This window comes from Podarcis liolepis, assembly GCF_965112155.1.
Source record: "Podarcis liolepis genome assembly, chromosome: 9".
NCBI lineage: Eukaryota > Metazoa > Chordata > Lepidosauria > Squamata > Lacertidae > Podarcis > Podarcis liolepis.
Window position 1 is genome coordinate 35829919 of NC_139564.1, and position 22955 is coordinate 35852873.

Sequence of the window (22955 nt, forward strand, 5' to 3'; positions counted from 1 at the left end):
TGCTATCAAACCAGTTTATTTCTCAAAATGTATTGTTATATCCTATAGTATAAACTGTAAAGTGCCACTTTTCACCCAACATATTATCAGCATTGTATCTGAATACTATAATCTAAAGAATTTCAGCATGCACATGGGGAGTGAGAGTGAAAGACTCCCAATTTCTCCTTCCAGAAGTATCTTCCTGAACCACACTGAATCCCACTCACAAGGCCCCCCTCAACCTCCAGGACAGGCTTTTGAGGGATGCCCAGGGACTGCAGTAGAAAGAGGAGCTGGAAAAACCATTAATTGCAAAAAGCATATTCACCTATACTTAACCAATGTCACATGAGCTGTGTTAGATTCCAACTGAAGCCCAACTTAGTACCTCAGGTTAAGAACTTTGCTTCAGGATGAGAACAGAAATTGTGCAGCAGCAGCGTGGCGGCAGCGGGAGGCCCCATTAGCTAAAGCGGTGCTTCAGGTTAAGAACAGTTTCAGGTTAAGAGCGGACCTCCAGAACGAATTAAGTTCTTAACCCGAGGTACCACTGTATATCCTATAAGGTTGAGGGGCAACAAGGAACAGACTGTTCAGTTCCCCTTCAACAACCACTTGGCAGTATGAACATGCAGCCTTTGGCTACTGACCATTCTGGGTAGCTTTGGGGGGGATGCAGACTTCTTTTAAAAATATGCAGCATGCCTCAGAGTTCTCCCATTGCTTTCAGGGACCCAGTATTCCACTTATCCTTCACCTGTTTTGGCAGCCAGTGCTTCCTCATGCTAGCTACCCTTTTTGGTAACATATATGCTTTGCAGTAGTACAAAACCACCCAGACCTATCGTGCATGGACTATACTCAGTTAACAAAGAGATGAGGTTACACGAATTCATGGTCCGTTTACATATCTTATTTCAATAAATCAATGAATGTATTGTGTCCTCCAGCAGCCAAATAATCAGCAATCCAATGTAGATGAAAAGGGCAGAAAAGCACCTTATCAGGATTGAATACTGTCTTTGTGCAGCATGACCATGCAAGAGGTACTGGAATGTGAAGAAGGCATTTGAGCTACTCTTTCACAATGATGGGAGTGTTCCTTCATCTGGCTCCAGGTGTAAGAGACAGGCAGAGGCGGGGGGGGGGGGGGGTAGAGGCAGATCATATGAGCCCCTGATCAACACCTGCACTTCTTTCCCTCACCAGGTTTTAAGAAGCGACATTTTCGCTTTATCTTCTGAAAACATTCCAGGTGCTAAGTGAAACGCATCACAAGAGTTGTCATGGTGCTTCGCGTGCATGAGTCAACGAGAGGCAACTGTGTTAACACAACAATGACAGGATGCTCTGCCGCGATATTGTAATAGCCTAATTAGTAGGTATCATATTGATGCTTAAACATCAGGGCTAGAACAAGCAACAATGAACCCCTAATGCACTTGTATGTCAGCACCTGATATCCATGTATTCCAAAATGGAGTGTAGGGTTCATAGTACATGTTAATATACTGTCAGAGGACATGTTAATCTGAGATACCTGAGACCGTATCAACGGCCGTTTCCATGGAGATCAAGAACTATTTCAGTCTAAAAATGCCATCAAACAATGCTTGGGAAACAGATTTTCAAACAATTATGTGAATCAGCCCTACAAATACCAATGTTTGCTGCTGAGACGACCTGAATATAGTCTTTCATGGTGTTATTCAAAGAAATGTGAGGAAGTGTCTTCTGGTTTAATTGCAAGCAGGTAAGGTTTACGAGCTAGAAATGTGCAACCGTCAAATAAAAAGTAGATACAGTCCATGGATGCACTGGAAAACAATATTTAAGCTCCAGATCCAGTCCTATCACTACTGAGCATTTTTCCACTTCTGCTTGCTCCAGCACTCAATTTGACCTCAGATTTAAGCACTTACAGTTCTGTAGTTGTACCTGCTTGACATGGCTGACTTTCTCTAATATATAAAGTCTATATTGTTGCCACATTTGCAGGGTGCAAATCGCTAACTCCATGTCAAAGGATTAAGATGACGGCAGCTTGAGAAAATGGGACACACACTGTATATTACTATAGCATAGGGCACCGTCCCTAGTTTTAGCTGCATATGATGTACATGTAAATCTATTGTTTATTTATAAGAATATTTGCATACCACTATACCAAAGTAGAAAGTGCCTACTGTGGTTTCTCACCTCCCACTATTACATTGCTTAAGAATGCTAGCCAGATGAAGCTAGGCTATATACCAGCCTTTCTCAACCTGGTACCCTCCAGAAGTCTTAGACTACAACTCCCATGCTCCCTGATCATTGGCCATGCTGGCTGGAACTGATGAGAATTAGAGCCCAACCTCACCTGGATGGCATCAGGTTTGGGAAGGCTGGCATATTACTTTCAGTAGAAATATATTAATAACCAAGTCTTTAATAACATGGACCACATTGTAAAAATCCAAGTAACAGATTACACAGATGGTCTTTTACCAAGATGTTCAATGTTTTGTGTAACATTAAGGGCATGACTTGGTTCAAGATAGTAATTTATGCTACATGTTGTATATTGGTATTTCCCACAGTGGTTTAACAGTCAATCCCTCTTCACAAAGGGACTTTGAGTGTAGTATTGTGGCCCTATGAGGTAAATGCGGGGGGGGGGGTGTCCTCCTAACAACTCTCAGCACCATTAACCCACAACAGATCCTAGGATTATTGGGAGGGAAGCCACAATTGTTTAAAGTAGAACACTGCTTTAAATGTATAGTGCAGATGGGGCCTTGCTTCTGGCTAGTCTGGGATAGCATCCAACCTTGAAGTTCAAAATAAAATAAAAAATATGGTATTGCAAAGCTCAGTTTGCATGGGAACAGGCCCTAGCTCAGAAACAGAGTGCATGCTTTTTGCACAGAAGGCCTCATGTTTGATCCCTGGCGTTTCCAGTTACCAAAGAACTAAGGAGTAGGTCATGTGATCTACCTGAGATCCTGGAAAGACACTACCACTGCCAATCAATTAGCACTGGGCTAAATGAACCTGACCTGGTATCAGGCAGTTTATTGAGTTACTGCATATAGTTCTCCAAAATACGTTTCATATATATGTATATTTGCATCTGAAATCAAAGTATCTATGCTGCAGTTGGATTCGTGCATATGGCATTAAGTCCTCCCAACCTGCAGATGTACAAAATTATATACCGTATTTTTCGCTCTATAAGACGCACCAGACCACAAGACGCACCAAGTATTTGGAGGAGGGTTGGAAAATCTAAAAACTTCCTCTACCTTGGTTTTTAAGGAAAGCTTGGGGGAACATCTGGCATAGGAGAGTTTCAATTCAGTCAGTGGGAGAAGTTGGATGTTTAAGATTCTGGAAATCCTACACAACCCTATCATCTGTAATTCTACATTCCTACTAAATGTACAAATTCAGGTAGACTGAGAGTTACTGGGTGCATTTTTTTAAAAAAGAAAAGTGCTCTAAAAATAAACCCACAGATTGTGAAATCAAGATACAGCTACATGAAACCATTTCCCCAAAAAACTAAAATAGCATTTCTCATAGTTAGTGCCCATACAACTTTCACATGGTTATTGTTCCTCAGATAAAATGGAGGGGGGAAATATGAACCCCACCCTGAGCATCTTGGGGGAAAGGCAAAATGTAACAAAAAAAAAAAAATAACTCCATGGTTATCTTCCCTGTAAAAACTGATCATATTATTTCACCTACACTCAGGAGTTTTCAAAACCTAGAACAGAAGACTTTCCTCTTAATATACTATTAGCATACTGCAGTCAATTTAATGAATATATAGCACAACATTCCTTCCTCATGATTTTCACAATCACAGGAACCCTTTTTTGGATGTGCCAAAATATCATAGTTATCTTATCAGAGCATCCTTTGTAAAACAAGTGCATTTCAAGTTTTAAAAGCGTGGTGGCTTTTACTGAAGTAATGGGCACTTGGGAGAGTTGCCATCTCTCACCTGTACAGATTTATGTGCCATAATTTACACGTATAATATGAATATTAAGTATGTATAGTGATTTATATTATGAATATTGCAAAAGGGGATACTAAATTAGCATCTCTCATTTGTGCCAAATCCAATAGACTCCCCCTAGTACCAGCCAGGCACCCAAAGTCAGCAACAGACTACTGTTTAATGTCAGGAAAGACGGGAGTCTTATGCCAGTATTTAGCCTTTAAAAGCACTAGCCCCACTTCAGGGGTGGGATCCGAATCTTCCCTATTCACTTGTGATTATTGAGAGAACTCCAGTTAGGTTTCTTTTCCTCCGGGCTATGAAATTCAGTGGGTTACCATATCTGATCTGAGGCTGTGTTAAGGAGTCCTAGGTAGCTCCCCTATACCTTTCTCAAACAGCACAAGAATACTAGCTGAAGACACATGTCATAGGTATAAACACAAACAGGAGGTGGAACCCAGGTAAGAAAACCTTCCCCTGCCACAAAGAGAGGGATGGTGCAAGCAACATGAAACTGAGAGACCAATGTCTCTTTTGTTCTATGGCCTCATATAACATGGAGTTGAGTTGGCTTCAAGTGCAAAGCTGAAACAAAAACACCAAAGCTAGAACAACCAGTTCACTAAAATAAAATGGTTTATGAGAATGAATACACAGAAATTTTGAGAAAAGCGAGAACCAACGTGTCCTCCTTTGAGCAACAAACTTCCTTTTTGGTTTTGCATGCCTTCATTTCCCCTCTCCATAACTTTTTATAGCTCTACTTCTGGCATTCTGCACCAAAGCCATAGTTGCCATGCTATCCTTCCCTCTTACCCATTTGACAAATGTATGAATCATAAAAACAAAGGCTGAAATGTATAACTTTTCCGCTTTATTCAGCACACACACACACACACACACACACACACTGCTGGAAAAAGTAATTTTTCTACCTTCTTAAAACTTCCAAAGATTCTGGCCAACAACAGCCCCCACAAAAACACCCAGAAACCTCCCAAACCATGACTGCTATGCTTGATAAAAAAAAAAAGAATTAGAAAAGTCTGGTTCTGGGTACTTGGGGTAGGATTGGGGCCATGAGAACAGCTCACTTTAATTCATTTGTAATGGCCTAGACCACATTTTGAAATTTAGGGCACAAAGCTTGCCCTTTTGAGAATGTGTGGCCTTTCCCTACACGCAACACTATGACTGGATGCACACACAGTGTCCATTGAAGCTCTCAGGGTTGTGTCAAATGAAGCTGTCCCATTAGCAGAAGGACTTCTGCCTGTGCAATGGGACTTCCTCTCCCTTTCCTCTCCCTGTGCCCCCCACATCTGCTTGGGATTTTCTACAAACCCTCCAGAGCAGATTTGTGGGGAGTGGGAGGTACAAAGGGGGGAGCAGGAGAGGAAATTCCATTGTGAAAGTAGAAGACCCTTATACTGAGGGATTTCTCTGTTGGATACAACCCTTCGTTTCTCCTGTCCAGTGCATTAGGCTCTCTGACCCGTCCCTTAATATTCAAATTGACTATAAGTTTTCCATGAATGCATAAATGTTTTTGCCTGCACAGGCATCCATGGAAATGGAAGGAGGGGGAGAAAATGTGGAGAAGCATTCCATTGTAATGCATTCCACATGAAAAACAAATGTGGAATACATTATGTCAAGAGCTAGTAGCTATGAGGGGAGTTGTCGCAGCAAGCATCAAAAGGAGGAAATGCCAGGAATGGTAGAAAATGCTGACCATGTTTGCTGGGAAAGAAATTCAGGTTTACACAAATAGGTATAAACTGCTATTTTAGAAAAATCAGAGTTGAGGCATTTAGCACTTCTCTGGGATGTGCCTGCATTAAACCAGTTTACGGCTGGTAGTTAGCAGTGAGCCTTCAGACTTTGCCTCGGGACTTCAGCTGAGACTGCTATCAAGGTGAAGCTGACAAGAAGATTCTTCACACTTTGTCAAGAGCAAGGGTAGCTTGTTTGTTTGAACCTTGGAGGATTTGCAGTTAACCTGTGGTCCTCCAGCTGTTGTTGAACTCCAGCTCCCATCAACTCCAGCTAGCATGGCCAATGGTCAGGGATGATGGGAGCTAGAATCCAACAGCACAAAGAGGACCGTGGGTTAACCAAGGCATGGTCTAAAGAGTACAGTAGATAGTTTCAGTTCCAGCACAAGTAGCCAATCAGGAAAACACATGAAAGGCACCAATGTCAATGTCAGCTTCTGTCCTGGAGTGATCATATTCATGGTGTTACTATTAATGTATAAAAACCCTTAACAGCTTGGGACCACTTTACCTGAAGAATCCCATTACCCCATATTTCAGGCTTCCTCAACCTCAGCCCTCCAGATGTTTTGAGACTACAATTCCCAGCATCCCTCACCACTGGTCCTGCTAGCTAGGGATCATGGGAGCTGTAGGCCAAAAACATCTAGAGGGCTGAGGTCGAGGAAGCCTGCCATATATGCACATTCAGCCACTTCAATCTGCAGAACTGGCATTTCTACAAGTTTCACATGATGTTGTTTCTGCAGTTGCAAGGAGTCAATCCTTCAGTGTGGCATCACCTACACTGTGGAACTCCCTGCTCATTGATATTAGGCAGGCTCCTTCAAGCAGCTTCAGGAAAACATTTTTCTTGGGACTGTACCACAAAGTGGGGGGGGGGAGGTTAACACCCCCTTCCAAGGATGCTACAGTCCCAGTCAGGATCACCCACTTGCTACCCAAGTCGTTCGGTCAGTGCATCCACACAACCCCAAACTCTCCAGCATCCTGCCTCACTGCAGCACTAGCCAGGTATGCTGCAGCAATGCCAGTGTTGGGAAGGTGACTCTGTCCCTCTGTCCCTCCACACTGGCCACTACTGAATACATATTGTGCAAATGCAATATTTTATTTGAAAATAACACCTCACGCAACTATTCTCCAAATAAAATATATCCGGAAGTCCTAATCACCCAAAGTCTCAGGTAGCCTGTACAGTAGCTGTTGCATCACAGTATTTCTGTAGGAAGTTCTGATTTCCTTACTGTGTGCCTTTAATACCCCAGTACATATGCACATTTACCTGGAATGTCCTATTAAGTTTCATGAGGCCTAGTAGGGATGAGCAGCAGCTACAGACAAATCTTGTGCTGAATCTGGATACCTCAGAGAGATTGTTGGCTTCTCCAAGGTGTAGCAGTATCTGCACAAGCCAGGTGCTCTGAGTTAGAGGAGATACTGTATTGTGAATCACCTCGTGGCACCTTAGTGACTCAGATGCCAAAAAAGAAAGAAGAAGCCCAACCATGCTACAGACAAGGGTCTGCAAACTGTGAAACTATGTATCTAAGCTTTCCATAAAAGGAAAACACAGGTGAAGAAAAGGTACAGCTTCGCAAAATCAAACTTATGCCTCTAGCTTAAGAAAATGCCAAGATCTTGAATGGGAAGGGATAGCTCATTCATGACTGACAGGCCTAGCGTGCAAACAGCATCCTTTCCACAAGGCACCTGCACTCTCCAATTCTATTGCTTTGGAGGGAGAGATACTGAAGGAATATGCACTTTCTCACTATTACTTCTTGATCTTTTGCTGTTTTGTTCTACAGAGCAAAATACATCAGAAAGAGTTTTGATGAAGTTTGGAGGCATCCCTCCCTTAGGCACCCTTTTCTAATCATTGTCCAACGTCTTTGACCCTTTAATTCCATTCTGATTTTATATGTTCTAAGTGTTCTTGTTCTCCTGAGCAGCGCGTGTGAACAGTCTGGTCCCTTGCTCACCATTTTGCCTAGAGAATAAGGCATATCCCTTCTTAAACACACAAAATTCATAATTAAATCCTTTCTAGCAAGAAGACAAATGAATCCTGGGAGAATTTCTGTGTGTGTAATAACCTTCTTGCTGTGCCTCCAGGAGGTGTCTACCATTTCCCCAACACACACACTGATTCCCTGGCAGGCACACCTGAACTCTGATTAGCTGGAAACTACTTTAGCTGCCCTTTCTTTTTTTTTTTAAGAATATTTTTTTATTAACCAACCAATCACATCAAATCAAACCAAATTACATAAATTCCAAATTACACAGCCGAATTTTTAATTTTTGTTGGGGGTACCCATATTTCAAGTTCCGAAGGGGATCCAATCAACTTCTTGCTTCTTACTGCTGTTTTAATGTCCACAAATCTAACCTTATGATGTTCACAGTACTATCCAGTCCTTATTGTTTTTCCACACCTCTTGTTGTTATTTTCATATATTTTTCCTTTCTCTTTGTGACCTCTGATAGTCTCCACAAGCTGGTTAGAACAGTTTGTAATCCTGCGTGGATATTATTATTTTTATCCAGTAGCCATATCCAGACGTTTTCCATATAACATCACTTCCATACATCAAAACAGTCTTAGCGTCATTAATCTTCACCAATCTGCCTCCTTTCTCAAAACCTCTGAGGAGATTCACCAGGAATGCAGTCTGAAAACAAGTCCGTTCCTCCTCCCGGCTATAAATCCTTTGGCAAGATGGCGACTCAGAATTAATTGCTGCGCCATTCCAAAAGCTCTTATTGCTTCTCGATCTCCATAAAGCATACTTTTGGTTAAAGTTTATCTCTACACAGACCTTAATCATCCTGCTTGGGTCAGTTCAACCGGCAATTCTAATGAGGAGGGGTTCTTGTAAATCACATAGAAGGAAAGTAAAAAAGCCCCCCCCCTTCAGTCCCGTTGTCAACATACCCAGCCTTTGGTGTATCTTCATCGTAAAATATTCCCGTTTCTCCAACCCGTCGTCTTCTTTCGCAGAGGTCACTTAAATTAGCAGACTTCACTCCCCTTCTTCACTTGAAACATGTGCATTTGCAACTTTTGTAATTAATTATTCCAAATTGCTGCAGCTAGTGTGCGATCAGAAACAGCGTCCAGGAGAGCCGAGGTCCACACGGGGGCATTCTGCCTAGGGCCCTCACCCCTTCTTTCAAATTAGGGGGTGATTTATGGGCACAGCAGGCAAGGGCAGTGTTCCCCATTTCCTTGGGGCAACAAGGGAGGCTGCCTACTCCCATAACAGCCTCTTAATTACCCCATGTGGGTCAGAGAGATGGTATTGTCAGCCATCTTCCAATGCGCCCCTAGTGGCCCCCCACTTTAGCTGCCCTTTCAGCCTACTGTGGGCCCTGAGCCCTTAAAATGGGCCTTGGGCCATGCAGACATTGTCCCTCTTGATTTCCCCAACCCGCAACTGATGCTTGAAACTTCCAGTGCCAGAAGTGACCATTAAGAGTAAGTTCGCAATGTTCATTTGGATAAAGTATAGGATGATTTAAGACCACTAGTCTGGTGCAGTGTTTTATTTCAACTCTGAGCTTCGTACCTGCTATTTCTCCTCCACACCCCTTTTTTTTACTTCTACAGTGGTACCTTGGGTTACAGACGCTTCAGGTTACAGACTCCACTAACCCAGAAATATTACCTCGGGTTAATAACTTTGTTTCAAGATGAGAACAGAATTCATGCAGTGGCGGTGCAGCAGCAGCAGGAGGCCCTATTAGCTAAAGTGGTGCTTCAGGTTAAGAACAATTTCAGGTAAGAACGGACCTCCAGAAGGAATTAAGTTCTTAACCCGGGGTACCACTGTACTCAATTTGAATAAACTGCTTAATTGGATTTCTGGGCTGTACTGATTTTGGCGCACACTCGGCGGCTGTTTATCCTCCCACCATGTGGCTTAGGCTGCTTGGGGCTACACTAGGGGTTGTCAAAGTGATTGGATGAGCAGACAGGAGACAGGCTGAAGGTGCAAAAAGTCTCAGAAGTCAGCTGGCTGCTCTCCAAGACTCAAGGAGATCACCGTAAGGCAGTGGGAATCCCGCACCCTTGGCATTAGGTGACACAGAAAAGGGTTGTGGCAGCAGAGAGAAACTACTGCAGGTTCCCTAAGGCTATCAGCCTTCCCTTCAAGTTTGGTACTGAAACAGGGGGTCGTCCTACTGTCACAGAGTGCAGTGTTTTAGTTAGCCTTGTAGTTTTGAGGCCTTGGCTTCTGCGCAACTTTGTGTAATATTTTTCAATCAATCCAAATTTTTTTTTAAAAAAAATGTGTGTATCACTCAACCTCTTGTTTTTAATGATATTATTTCTCTCATGTGTGGTCATGTCCCAAGTGATTATTTTCATTTACCAGCCATGATTGTTGTTAATGTTACTTAGTGCTTACTGTCCTTGTGTGCCTCTTTCCCACATACACACTAGGGTCTTTTACTGAAGTACTATTTTGTGTGAATAAACACTCACTGCAGAAAAGTACCACACAACAATAACACACATTTAGCAAAGTGTGTTGTCCTCATCTACCTTGTGCCTGATCAGGGCAAGAGGTGGGGGCAGCGGGAGAGATGGCTCTCTGAGGCCTCCACCCACTAAGCTGAAATGCACCTTCTCTGTTGTAGCCAGAAATAGTGATGACATTCAACAGCTGCAAGTTCTCTCTCTCTCTCAGGATTGCAGAACTAGCAGTGGGAGCAAACAGCAGAGAATATGGGTTTGCTTTGTGTTTGCAGCAGAACCTAGATATACAACCTGCCTGCTTTGTAGGAAGCAGCTAAACAGGGAGAAGCTTCCAGGGCACTATACCACCAGAGATGTCATCACACACCCGTAAAGGATGGAGAGAGCCAGGGCAGGACTGCACTGGTGGTGCACAAAATTCACATACCCTTGTTCCCACCACCAACTTGATGTTTTCCTCACTGTCACTCTGCTGGACACATCCCAATCTGGCAAACAACAACACTGGCACAGTTGGGAGGGTGCCATGACCGACAGGATTTCGGGTGGGATAAGTATATGGGTCCACAAGGAGCAAGTTTCCAATGCCCACATTAGCCTATTCCTCAAATCAAAAGACTTTGTTTGCAGCTCTATGTGAAGTAGAACCAGTAGCACCTCTCTAATGCTGCTGAATTTTTGACCACAAACAAAACCACAGGGAGGAAAAAGAATCCCTTTCAGTCTTCAGTCCACACACACACACACACACACACACACACACACACACACACATTGTCAACTTAAAGGAACCTAGCACAAAACCTCCTAGGCCCATTTGTATGTAATTTAGCAGGTTTGACACCTAGGGGCACTTCTGCTATTTTCAGATCAATCGCCCACAAAACACTAGCAGAGACAAACGGAATCTCTCTGAATTTATTGTTCTATTGTCAGTGTGCTGCCCCAGCTTTTTTTTGCCCATTACAAACTTTCTATGCTACTAGTGACCAATAAGCATAATAAATCTTTCTTTCTTTCTTTCTCAGCATCCCAAACCTGCAAATGCTGTCCTTATGAGGAAGCTGCAGTAGCTATCTTTCTTTGGTAGGATCCATCCCCTTAGAAGGGACTACCATGCCTGCAAATTTTATCAATTTCTGCAAAATATGAGAACTATAAAATGTTTTTTTTAAAAGAAAAAAGCAATTAAACTTTAAAAGGCAGCTACCACAAAAAACACTATTGATTTGCCTGTAATTTGTCAAATTTTATCCACTTTGGAGGGGCTATTATGCCCACATAAATCATGTATCTCTTTCAAAAGGAATAACATTGGAACATTTTTCAAATTTCTCAACAGTGCATAGGTAAGAACAAAGCCTCATTTTTCTGAAGAAGATTCAGACCCCGAGCTGAATCACAGAATCTCTGAAGTGCTTTGGACCAAACTGGGCTGTTTTCCATAGCGCCAACTCAAGGTCCAACCAAATATTGCGGTTGGTATATTCCCTACCTGTCAGGGTCTACAACTTAGTAATTACTGTTAAAATAATGCTAATGTTTTGCTACCAAACTTTCTTCTAGGTTCCCCTCTAAGGTGGAGAACAACTGCAATCCCAATCTAAGCCCCACTGAATTTTGTGGTGCTTACTAAAGAAGAAATATATTTACCTAGGCTGATTTGCAAGATGTGTACAACCCAAATTAAAAAGTGGCATTTTGACTCTCCATAGCGTGGTATTTTGGAATAAGAAGCAAGTAGCTCTTGACCATGTAGGGCTCTGCCCCCAAACAACTACTCTTGGTGTTTTCTAAAAACACAACATTTTCAAATGCTGATAATGAATAAGAGCACGTGTTCACCACACAGCCTGTTCTTGCATACTGATATTTTGTAATTATTTTTATTCCATATGACAAACTGGAATATATCCAAGAGCACCATCACATAAACATCTACACTCTGTGTGTTGCAAAGAAGCCTTAGCAGAATTCAAAGACGCCTAAAAGTGGATTTAAAAATTGCATGTGTACATACTACCTGAAATTAGACAGTAATCCGTGTCACAGGAATTGCAGATATTGTACTAAGACTGCATTTTCCAAGTAAAATCTTCTAATAGTAATTAACCTAATTGTGTTCCTGGCATCCTGAATAGCTCATTCTCTTGACACAGTGCTTGCACAGCTAGAGCAAGTGACGGCAAAGCCAGAAAAAGGCTTACAGCAACAGCACTATACACAGAAATCACAAACCTCCTGGGATTCGGGAAGTGGCTTAAAACACCAGAACTTTCAAACTTTCCCAGACATATTGAAAGGTGCTGTTGTATCAGCCCACTGTTTAATCAGCATAGTTCAACCATTCATTACAAAGGGCTGCACCCGCAAGCCCAAATGTAGCATGAATGAATTTGAAGGAACACAGAAAGTAATGTGCACATCTCGAATGGCCACTGAAAAAGGCTCAGAGTGAAATCAAATGAGAGAATATGTGAATGTCCTCCAGATGTGGTTGGACTCCAGCTCCCATTATCCCTGACCATAATCTATGCTGGCTGGGACTGAGTGGAGTTGGGAGTCTAAGCAACATCTGGAGGGCCACACATTGCCCTTTCCTTCCCTGCACCAGACACACTAACCTCCCATTCCCTTTCCTGCCTACTGCCAAGATGCACATCATTCCAGCAGGTTTCCCCCTTTCTAAGGTTTCCCTTCTGCCTTGTACCTGTCCTTTTCCCTTTTGTCTTCCACCTGGTTGGATCCTTGACTACTACGACCTTTCTCCCCCCTACCCTTCCCAAAACAGCTGACCTGCCTCCCCTTATTACTTTCCTGCTCCCCTGCATTCAAAAGCTGTCCTTGCATCCCTTGTCATTTAGTTTCAAGCTATTCAAAGGCCAGCTCTTAGATGCGCCCCATCACTCACTCCACTAGCCTTCCCCTCTTTTTTTCCCCAGCTCAAGAAGGGGGGGGGGGCAGAGAGAGAGAAACAGCCAAAAACTCATCTTATGGCGAGCCAAAGCACACAGCACTGCCTGTTTTTCACCCAAGCCAGATCCCAGGATGTTATTAACCCCGGCCACGGCCATTGGCTTGGCTATTAATAACATCCTGGGAGATCCTCAAACCGTGGGACTTTTTGGGGGGAGGGGGGATGGTTGTGGCTCAACACCCTCCCCCCCCCAACATCCGCTCACCTGCGGGGGGCATGGTGATGGTCTCGTTGGCGTTGCTGGAGCCCACGTTGTAGACGACCACGGCCGAGGCATTTTGCGCGGCGGCGTGCCGGATCTTATCCTTGTAAGTGCAGTTCCCCTTGGGGATGAGCGCGATCCAGATCTTGCCGGGCCCGGGCACGGCGAACCTGGCGTTGGGGTCGCAGGCTAGCCGGTCGGCGGCCGCCGAGGTCATCACCACCTGGCCCCAGACGTCGTGCTTGGGCGAGTGTTCCCCGTAGCGGCCGCACTCGGTCTTCTCGCTACGCAACTCGCCGCCTGCGCCGCCGCCTGCGCCGCCGCCGCCAGGATCCGGGTAAGTAATGTTCACGAAGGCCGTGTACCACTCCTCTTTCTCGGCCACGGTGAAATCCAGGCACAGCAGATGCACGAAACAAAAGGAAAGCAGCCATGTTGAGAGAGCCAGGCTGCGGCACGCTTGGATCACGGACATTGCCATCTTCGCCTCCTGCTCCCGCTCGCCCCCCCGCCGCGCGCGTGTCTGCATGTGGGGGGCGCGCGCGCGCGCGTGGAGAAGGCGCGCGGGGACACGCCAGCCCGGGCGGAGGAGGCAGGCGGCGCGCCCTCACCTTTGCAACCCGCTCGGCATTCCCAGCTCCTCTGCTGGGCGCGCGGGGGAAAGGAACAAAAGCGGACGGCGGCGCAGCCTCGCTTGCCGTCGGCCCGTCCTCCTCTCGGGCGGCTTAAGAAGGGCGGGCGGCCGGCTGGCTGGCTGGCTGGCGCGCCCGGCCAAGCGGGTCCTTTTCAGTGCCAGCTGGGCTCCCCAGAGACGCGGGCGAAGGCGGCCTCTTCGCAGCTGAGGGAAAAGCCCCCGAGAGGCAGCGCGCTGCTCCGGCGGCCTCTCCGGCTCTGGAGCTCCCTCATTCCCCCCTCGCCTTGTGGGCTTCCCAGCCGCCTCACGCCAGAGGAGATGTTTTGTTTTGGAGGGTAGAAGGGGCGGGAAAAGAGGGGAGCTAAGGTTGGAGGGGGGGGAGCGAGGAGGTCGAGCGCAGGAGGAGCTTGCATGTGATGTCAAGAGCTCCCGCTTGCAGCTGCTCGGCTTTTGCGAGGCTGGTCTCTCGACTCCGAAGGGAAGGAAGGACGCCTGCCGGCAGACAGAGGGAAGGCAGCCTGCCCGGGCGCCGTGTGCAGGAGAGGGGAAAGGTGAGGGGCAGCGAAGCCCGCTTGGTCCCCTGTGAACTGGGGAGAGGTCCCCAGGCCTCGTTCCAATGAGTCCCCGCAGGTGGGAGAATGGACTGCGCCCGCGCGGGAGGGAAGGCCTCTGTGAACGTCTCTTTCAAGAAGAAAATCTCTGCGAGGAGACAACTTGTCACAGCAGAGCAAGAGGCAGATCGAGAATTTTCAGCCTGATATACTGGGGTGATTTTAATAAAATAAAATAACTTCCAGGAAGGTGTTGTTGCTTTTTAAATTGTGGTTATAGGCAGTGCTTTTTTTAAAAAAAATGTTTAGGGGTACTCTCATTTTGACTCAGGAAGATCACCATTTTATAGTTCAAATCGGGAAAAATAAATGCAGTAAATGGACAAAAGTACAGAGATTCACAAAATGTATAGGGGTATGTGTACCCCAGCGTCCCCCCAGAAAAAAGCACTGGTTATAGGGAATATTTGGGGGGGGGAATGGCAAGCCCCCGCTTGGAGTTTGAAGTGGTATGTTCCACTTTATCACCTTGGTTCCCCCAGGGAGCTCATTCTGCTGCAGGCCATAATGAGTGCAAGCTGCATGGTAAGTGGATTTGCACCAACTTATCCCAAACTGCTTCGCTATCCTGGTAACTCTTCAGTAACCATTCGTATAAGCTTTCATTCAGTGTTAGCCCTTGATCTCTGCTCACTCACATTTTGAGGGGTTTTTAAAGTAACCCTCACCCATTGGACAGAAAAAGCATTGCCAAAGCATTTGTAGCTGGTGTAACATTGCCTTTGCACAAAAATGCTCTCCCCCCCCTTTTTTTTAATGGAGAGGGTAAGTGGAGGGAGGTCTGTCCACAAATCTTATGAATGAATCCACCTAGGAAAAGTGTGCGGTCATCAGATAGAGACTGGATCCTAGACAAAATGGGGAAGGAACAGAATATAAATGCAGGCTGGGATTGGTTCAATAGATCTATACAGTGGTACCTCGGGTTAAGTACTTAATTCGTTCCGGAGGTCCGTACTTAACCTGAAACTGTTCTTAACCTGAAGGACTACTTTAGCTAATGGGGCCTCCTGCTGCCTCTGGAGCATGATTTCTGTTCTCATCCTGAAGCAAAGTTCTTAACCTGAAGCACTATTTCTGGGTTAGTGGAGTCTGTAACCTGAAGCGTATGTAACCTGAAGCATATGTAACCCGAGGTACCACTGTACTGCTCTTTGCACTTTGCACTTGTTTGAAAAGCTTGCAGAGAGAAGGACAAATTAATCCTGGGGTGGGGTGGGGAGACAGCAGGTGCATGTGGACAGCCCCGGGCAATGAGTTACAGGTCTGGAACAGCCATCGCATCTCGTACATCAGCTTTCCTGTAGCTTGCCATCACCTTCAGTGCAAGGGTCTTCAATGCAGCAAATCACACATTCAGCTGTGTGACTCACCAAACGGTGAGTCATCCAGTGATGCATGTGTGAATCAGCCCTCTGGGAGCCACAGCCAAGGTTTCCTTGTGTGTATTCATAGGCACAGCATGGGATTTCTGCTGTTAGTCAAGGACAGTAGGTGGCTACAAAACCATGTCTGCAGCTGATCCACTTTCCAAGCTCAAGTTTTAAAGACTTGTTTCCCTCCCTACAGCAACGAGGTTAGCCACATACTTGCATCTTTTCCTATCAGAAGCTACTCAACAAGCAGGAACATAAGGAGTGTGGGGTTAGTCTAATCCGTGGCAGAAAAAAGGGAAGAAGAAAAAGCTGGTGAAACAGTGAGATCCAGCCGCACATCCTGTTAGTGTTGAGGCAACCTCTGACTGCCTCCCATAGCCACTAAGACTGCAGTCTTGTACACATTTACTGGCAAGTAAGCAGTGGGACTTACTTTTGAGTAGATATGCCACTTGATTAGTTTATGTTTCATTTTTTAGATGGCCACAACAACCCACATTATCAAGCCTCTTCGTATGTATGTTGAACCATTACAATAAATCTCTTGTCACCCTTCTCATAATACTCGCATTGTATATATGATGATAATATAAATGTTATGATGTGGTGTCCTGGTCCACCTTTCTTTGCTCTCTGCTTCTAGTAGCTTCATGGCTCTTACCAGTGCTTAATTTCAGCCCCAGATTCAGCCCTGGAAATTTTTGAATTGTCAAGGCTCAGTTCGGGAATGCAGGAGTAAATAATGAAGATTATACCTCTGATCACGTGCATACTTTTCTCAATACTCAGTAAAATCCCAGGGAATCCTTATACAACTAGGACTGGTCATGAAGAACTCCATTAACTGCCACTATTCTATTATACACAGCTGTGAGATAATCTTTGGCCTGAATCCAAAACTGCTGCTCCTTCTCCAGCCCTAGCCTAGCCACATCCTCACCATTGACAATTACTGTACTATAGTTGCTGACTGTCCACTCTCTTTTTCCATTATGTTCTTTGGGCTTGAGATTCTGATTCAGCCTTCTTTGATCTGGCTATCCACAGGCCACAGAAAACACTGATGACACAATGGAAGAGATAACATCCCTCTTTGTGTGCATGTATATAGCTTGGTCTCCTATATCTGCCCAGATGTTCATGCAGGTCATGCATTTCTAAAATATGGAAGCAGAACAGCAATAAGAGGAAGAGGTAGTAGTAGTAGTAGAAGAAGAAGAAGAACAATAAAATGTATTGATTGGAATAGATAAAAGAAGACAAAAAGGTCTTCTTTCTCCAGAAGAGCAAAAAAGCAAAGCACTTCAGTTTTAATTGCAGCCACCTCCACCAAACCTTTTGGAGAAGTATCACGACTGAATCATGTGAGCTCCACATGGGGGTTGATCCTGCTGGCGGCAGTGATGGGCTTTGGTAATATGGCACCTTGGCAAGGACAAAATTTGGCGCCCCCTCTAAATATTTCTTATTTACGCAACAATTCCATTTGGTACAATTGCTTTTTTATGAATCTTCTCAGTAGTTATCCATATAAATACAGGTTTGTTGTTGTTGTTTTACATTCCTTGGCTCAGTGCCCTGTGGGGGGGGGGACCACTCACACCGCCTAAATCTGGAGCTGCTGGTGGGATTTCAAGTGCTGCATGAGGTCTTGGTTGCTTTGCTTCCATTCTCTCATCTCAACAAGAGGGGAAGAGTCAAGGAGAAGATGGGCTGGGGACAAGGCTACGTGGGGTGGGGGAGAAGGGGAAGTGACCAGAGTGAACTGACGCCACAGGCTGAATGAAATTCAGCCATGGGCCAAGCAATGGAATAATAAACTGGGATTATTTATTGAAATATTCATATGCCACGCCTTCATTTTAAAAAAAAACCCAGCAAGGTGGTCTACAGCAGTGTTCCCCAACCTTGGGTCTCCAGCTGTTTTTGGACTACAACTCCCATCATCCCTCGCTAGCAAGACCAGTGGTCAAGGATGATGGGAATTGTAGTCCGAAAACAGCTGGAGACCCAAGATTGGGGAACACTGGTCTACAGCATACAAAATTACAATAAAAACACCAGTAAAAGCATAAATAAAAAGAAATGCACATTGCAAAGGCCTGTCTGAATAACATCAGACAGAAGACATCTAAAAAGAAGGCAAGGATGATTCCTGCTGAACGTCTGTTGGCAGGGAGGTCCACAGAGCAGAGCCAGCCACATGAAAGGCTTGGTCCCTTTCAGAAGCCAAGCGAACCTCAGGGGTGTGAGGAAGCAGAAGAAAAGCCCCACCAGTGGATCTTGGTGATCAAGGTGGAGTGTAAGGAGACAGGCAGTCCTCAAGGTATTTGGGCCCAAGTTGTGTAGGCTTTTGCGAATTAACACAAGAGCTGCAAACCTGGCCTGGTAGCAAACTGGGAGACCAGCACAGCTCTCTCAGAAGAGGAGTGACATTTTGCCAGTAGCCTGCTTCTGTGAGTCGTCTGGCCCTTGCAGCTTCCAGACCAGATACAAGGGCAGCCCTACATGAAACATATTACGGTAATCAAGTCTTGAGGTTACCCCAATGCATGGACCACTGTGGTCAAACTATGAGCAGTGCTTTAATACACACACAGCCCACTGTATTGTTATCAAAGTTTCAAGAAGATGGAAAGAACAGTTCTTATGCAATGGCCAACAAAGAGGAAAGTAGAACAGCTCAACAGCCAAAGTAGGTGGAGGGAAATAGTTTTTCTTTTCATATGTCATCTCTGAGCAGAGGGTGGTGGGTGAAGGAGTAGCATCAGTGGGAGGCAGCTGAGTCATAGTCCTTTAGCTGCCTCCAGAGCTACTGGTGGGAGCTGAGGCTTTCACGAAGAATGGGGAAAGGCAAAACCCTTGACTATTTTTAGTTCTTCCATCCCTGCCGATAGCCGCTGGGGGAAAGATATAGCCTGACATTTTACATTTGTTCTTCATCAAGGTAAAAGAAATACAGAATATTTATTTCATAAAATTATATTCCACATTCCAAGGAGAACCCTCACAAAACAGCTTCCAACAAATGAAGGGGTGTGTGTGAACCAATGGGTGGTATTCAATTAAATATTACTCTGAGTAGACCTGCCTGCTGAAATCAATGGACATTTAAAAAAAAAAAAGTTTTAAAAATTGAATTTGACCTGAACATCGTCATCTAGTGTCACATTTGTATAATGCACTTAAAATGCACTTAAAACATTATATTTGCAACTGTATAGCTAGTCCCCAGCCAAGTCTTTTTTCCAGTGGGTCTCCTCTGTGTAAAACCTAGTTGCATTTGTTGTCATCTATCTGTCTCAAGAGATAATGAAGTGTGCTTCCAGGGGGTGAAGTGGAACCATGCACTAGCAGCACCAAAGTGACCTTCCCAAGGCACAGGCAAGGGCAGTGTGTATGGAAGTCCTGGGCTGCCCAGACGACAAGACCCCTGTCTCAGCTTTGCTGATGTGGTCCAAAGGAAAGCAGAGTGATAAGTTTGGGCACCAGCTTGGCTGCAGGAGTTGCCAGAAGGAGGCGTAAAAGGCACCGTCCAACCATCTTAGGGACTCCACTCTGGATTTGTGTAGTGTTTCATCCATAGTCTTTTCTTCACCCGAAGATATCCAGTATAAGGCAGCAGAGGATTAGGATCAGAGTTTTCCTTCTCATGCTGGAACACTGGGTCAAAGCCAACCAAGTGAAATTCAACATGCAAGCTTTTACTGAAAAGGACCTAGCAGTTCGAAAGCACGTCAAAGTGCAAGTAGATAAATAGGTACCGCTCTGGCGGGAAGGTAAATGGCATTTCCGTGCACTGCTCTGGTTCACCAGAAGCGGCTTAGTCATGCTGGCCACATGACCCGGAAGCTGTACGCCAGCTCCCTCAGCCAGTAAAGCGAGATGAGCGCCACAACTGCAGAGTCAGGGGTCCCTTTACCTTTAAGTATATATAGGATTGCAGCCTAAGGAGGACTTTTTAGGGAGTGAAATTGACTAGTCTCGATGCAAAGTGTGGAGAAACTCCTTTACAGCTTCATCTCAGGGGTGGTTTGTATGTGTGTGGAGCAGACAATGGACATAATGTTCCTAGTCGGTTTCTCTACCTGTGAGAAAATGCTTTGCAGGCTGAAGTTAGAGTCACATCACAAGAGATATGGTACCCTGTGGCATAGACACGGCTCTGACATTGATGCAGTCACATTACAGACAACACTAAAAATCACAATGAGTCCAGCTGGGTGCAGGGAAACTCTATTTTCTCCAACAATGTATTGCAGTAGGAGTGCTGCAAAATTGTGACATTCCAGAAATATAAGCGCATTTGTCATATTCTAAACCAATCATCTGGAAAGGCCCAAAGTATTATTTAAAAGGCACCCATTCTCTACTCACAGGAGGAGCAAGCTAACCATAACTGATCAATCTCTCTGGAACACAACAGAGTATTAGCAGAGGTAATTTCCCGCTGTTCCAGGTGAGTGGCCTTAATTATGTTATGCCCATTTTTATTTCAAATTTTTGAATTTGAAAGCAAAATTGTTCCATGGTCTGCAGAATAGCCCATTATGGAATAAAGCAACTGTGAAAATGCCCCTAGAGAATGGAATCTTGTTAAGAAATGAGATCTTTATCCACCACAATGTGAACATCAAAACGAAGACTGCTTTACAATCAGTTGCGCACATCAGCCTATGTGAGAAATGAAAGCAGTAATTTGAAGTTTCCAGCAGCCAAGGCCATGCAGAGGGGAAGTCTCATGGAGACAGAATTCTCAGAGAACTGGGAAATTAATGCCAAAGATTATTTAATGTTTGAGGCAGCGAGGAGGAAAATCTCGCCATGATTCGTGTTGCAGGCACCGAGGAATTAAAAAGAGATTAGTGCCCTCCCCATGTGTCACTCTCTGCATCTTCCTAGAAATCTTTAATGCCACCTTTTTTGAATGTGTTTGTTATGTGAGCATCCATCAGAATTAGAGGGGGGGGGGAGAATATGCACCCAGATCACATGTAAAACTTCAAAAGTTATTTTAAACATGTGAAAAGATGCATAGTTTTTGTGGATCTAGGAGGTGAGCATTCACATTTTTCAATTCATTTATCTTTTGATGGCGTAGAGTTGCATGCTCCAGCAGAGGGTCAATCATTCCCACTTGACCATAAGGTTCACTAGGTGGAGAATCAAGTATGCCTTTTTGTGCTGCCCTTTCCCCCCCTCCCTGAAGCAAAACCAATCCCTTAGGATTGAAGCTGACTATACTAAGGCTGCATTCAAACAGCATTCTCCCTCCCCATTTTCTCAATGTTTCCCTAATTGTTAATTTCTGTATTATAACTTTTGCATGACGAAAAAAAACGCTCCCAGAAAATAGTTGGAATGCAGCACAAGTTTGTTGTTGTTGTTGTTGTTTAGTCGTTTAGCTGTGTCTGACTCTTCGTGACCCCATGGACCAGAGCACGCCAGGCACTCCTGTCTTCCACTGCCTCCCGCAGTTTGGTCAGACTCATGCTGGTAGCTTCGAGAACACTGTCCAACCATCTCGTCCTCTGTCGTCCCCTTCGCCTTGTGCCCTCCATCTTTCCCAACATCAGGGTCTTTTCCAGGGAGTCTTCTCTTCTCATGAGGTGGCCAAAGTATTGGAGCCTCAGCTTCAGGATCTGTCCTTCCAGTAAGCACTCAGGGCTGATTTCCTTAAGAATGGATGCGTTTGATCTTCTTGCAGTCCATGGCACTCTCAAGAGTCTCCTCCAGCACCATAATTCAAAAGCACAAGTTTAGTGCCCAGGAAAAAAACCCAACAATTTTCAAATAACATGGAAATGAGCATTACACATGCACTAGAACCTGCTATATTTCTGGAACTGGCTTTTACCTTGGATGCATTCAGATGTGGTCAGGATTGCATTAATTTTTATTGATTATATTGCTGGCACTTCTGTCCCGTTTTCTAACATTTCTTTCGCACCACAGTACCTGATGTGCCATGGAACTGAGGCTTTTTAACTACTACACTGGCATGCCATGCTAAATTTAATTTACGCTAGTGGGTGTTGTGTGCAATGAATGTCTTTGGACAATGACACTACTCCCCCAGCCTTTCTGTGGGTTCTTCTGTTCCCCCAAGATTCATTCCTCCATGAAAGCAGCAGGGGAGAACTGAAAGCCAGTATAGCACCCCAAATTTAGTCACCTGCAATTTCCAGATTAAGGGGGCTGTGGACAGTCCCCCCCCCCAATGTAATCAAATAACACACAAATGTACATACATGAGCTATATTTCATTAGCTTTCTGAAAGTGGGTTTTATATCACATATTATGAAGAAATGAACAATTAGGGAAACGTCGGGGAAATGGAACAAACTTCAGTATGACTGCAACCCACAAGAGGCTCATGGACCAGTTTTAGTTCATTTTATTGCTGTCTTGCATTATTAAAAAATAATTCCTGCCACAAATCAAATCCAATTACAGGGCGCAAGGCTTACTGACAAAATTCCTCAATGGGGAATCCCTGTGGGGTTTGCTGTCAGCACCGATCAGCTGATTGACTCTTGCCAGCAAGCCCTGCTTGCAAAGGAGTAAGTGGGACCTCACTTTAAGCTCCAGACCTTTCCTTTGGAGAAGGGTGTCAGGTGTGAGGCGGGTGGGTGCAGTTTGGGAGATATGTCCTCGTGGGTCAATGTGGGGCCTGTCCCAGGCCTTAATTATACACCTGTGAGTTAGACCTGAACCAAACTTGGGCTGCACTCCTGTGCAGTCTCACCGGGGAGTTAGTCCCACTGAACTCAGCAGGCTTGTACAGTGGTACCTCGGGTTACAGAAGCTTCAGGTTACATACGCTTCAGGTTACAGACTTTGCTAACCCAGAAATAGTACCTCGGGTTAAGAACTTTGCTTCAGGATGAGAACAGAAATCGCGCGGC

At 44.8% G+C, this 22955-nt stretch overlaps 1 protein-coding gene across 1 annotated transcript in view; it reads right to left on the bottom strand.

Moving 5' to 3' along the window:
* The window catches only part of RNF150 (ring finger protein 150), a 91757-nt gene extending 77354 nt beyond the window's left edge, over window positions 1-14403 (bottom strand). The window contains exon 1 of the mRNA XM_083520083.1: window positions 13429-14403. Coding sequence (XP_083376209.1) covers window positions 13429-13954 — 526 coding nt within the window. The 5' untranslated portion in view covers window positions 13955-14403. The remainder of the gene's footprint in view (window positions 1-13428) is intronic.
* Window positions 14404-22955: the final 8552 nt, after the last annotated feature.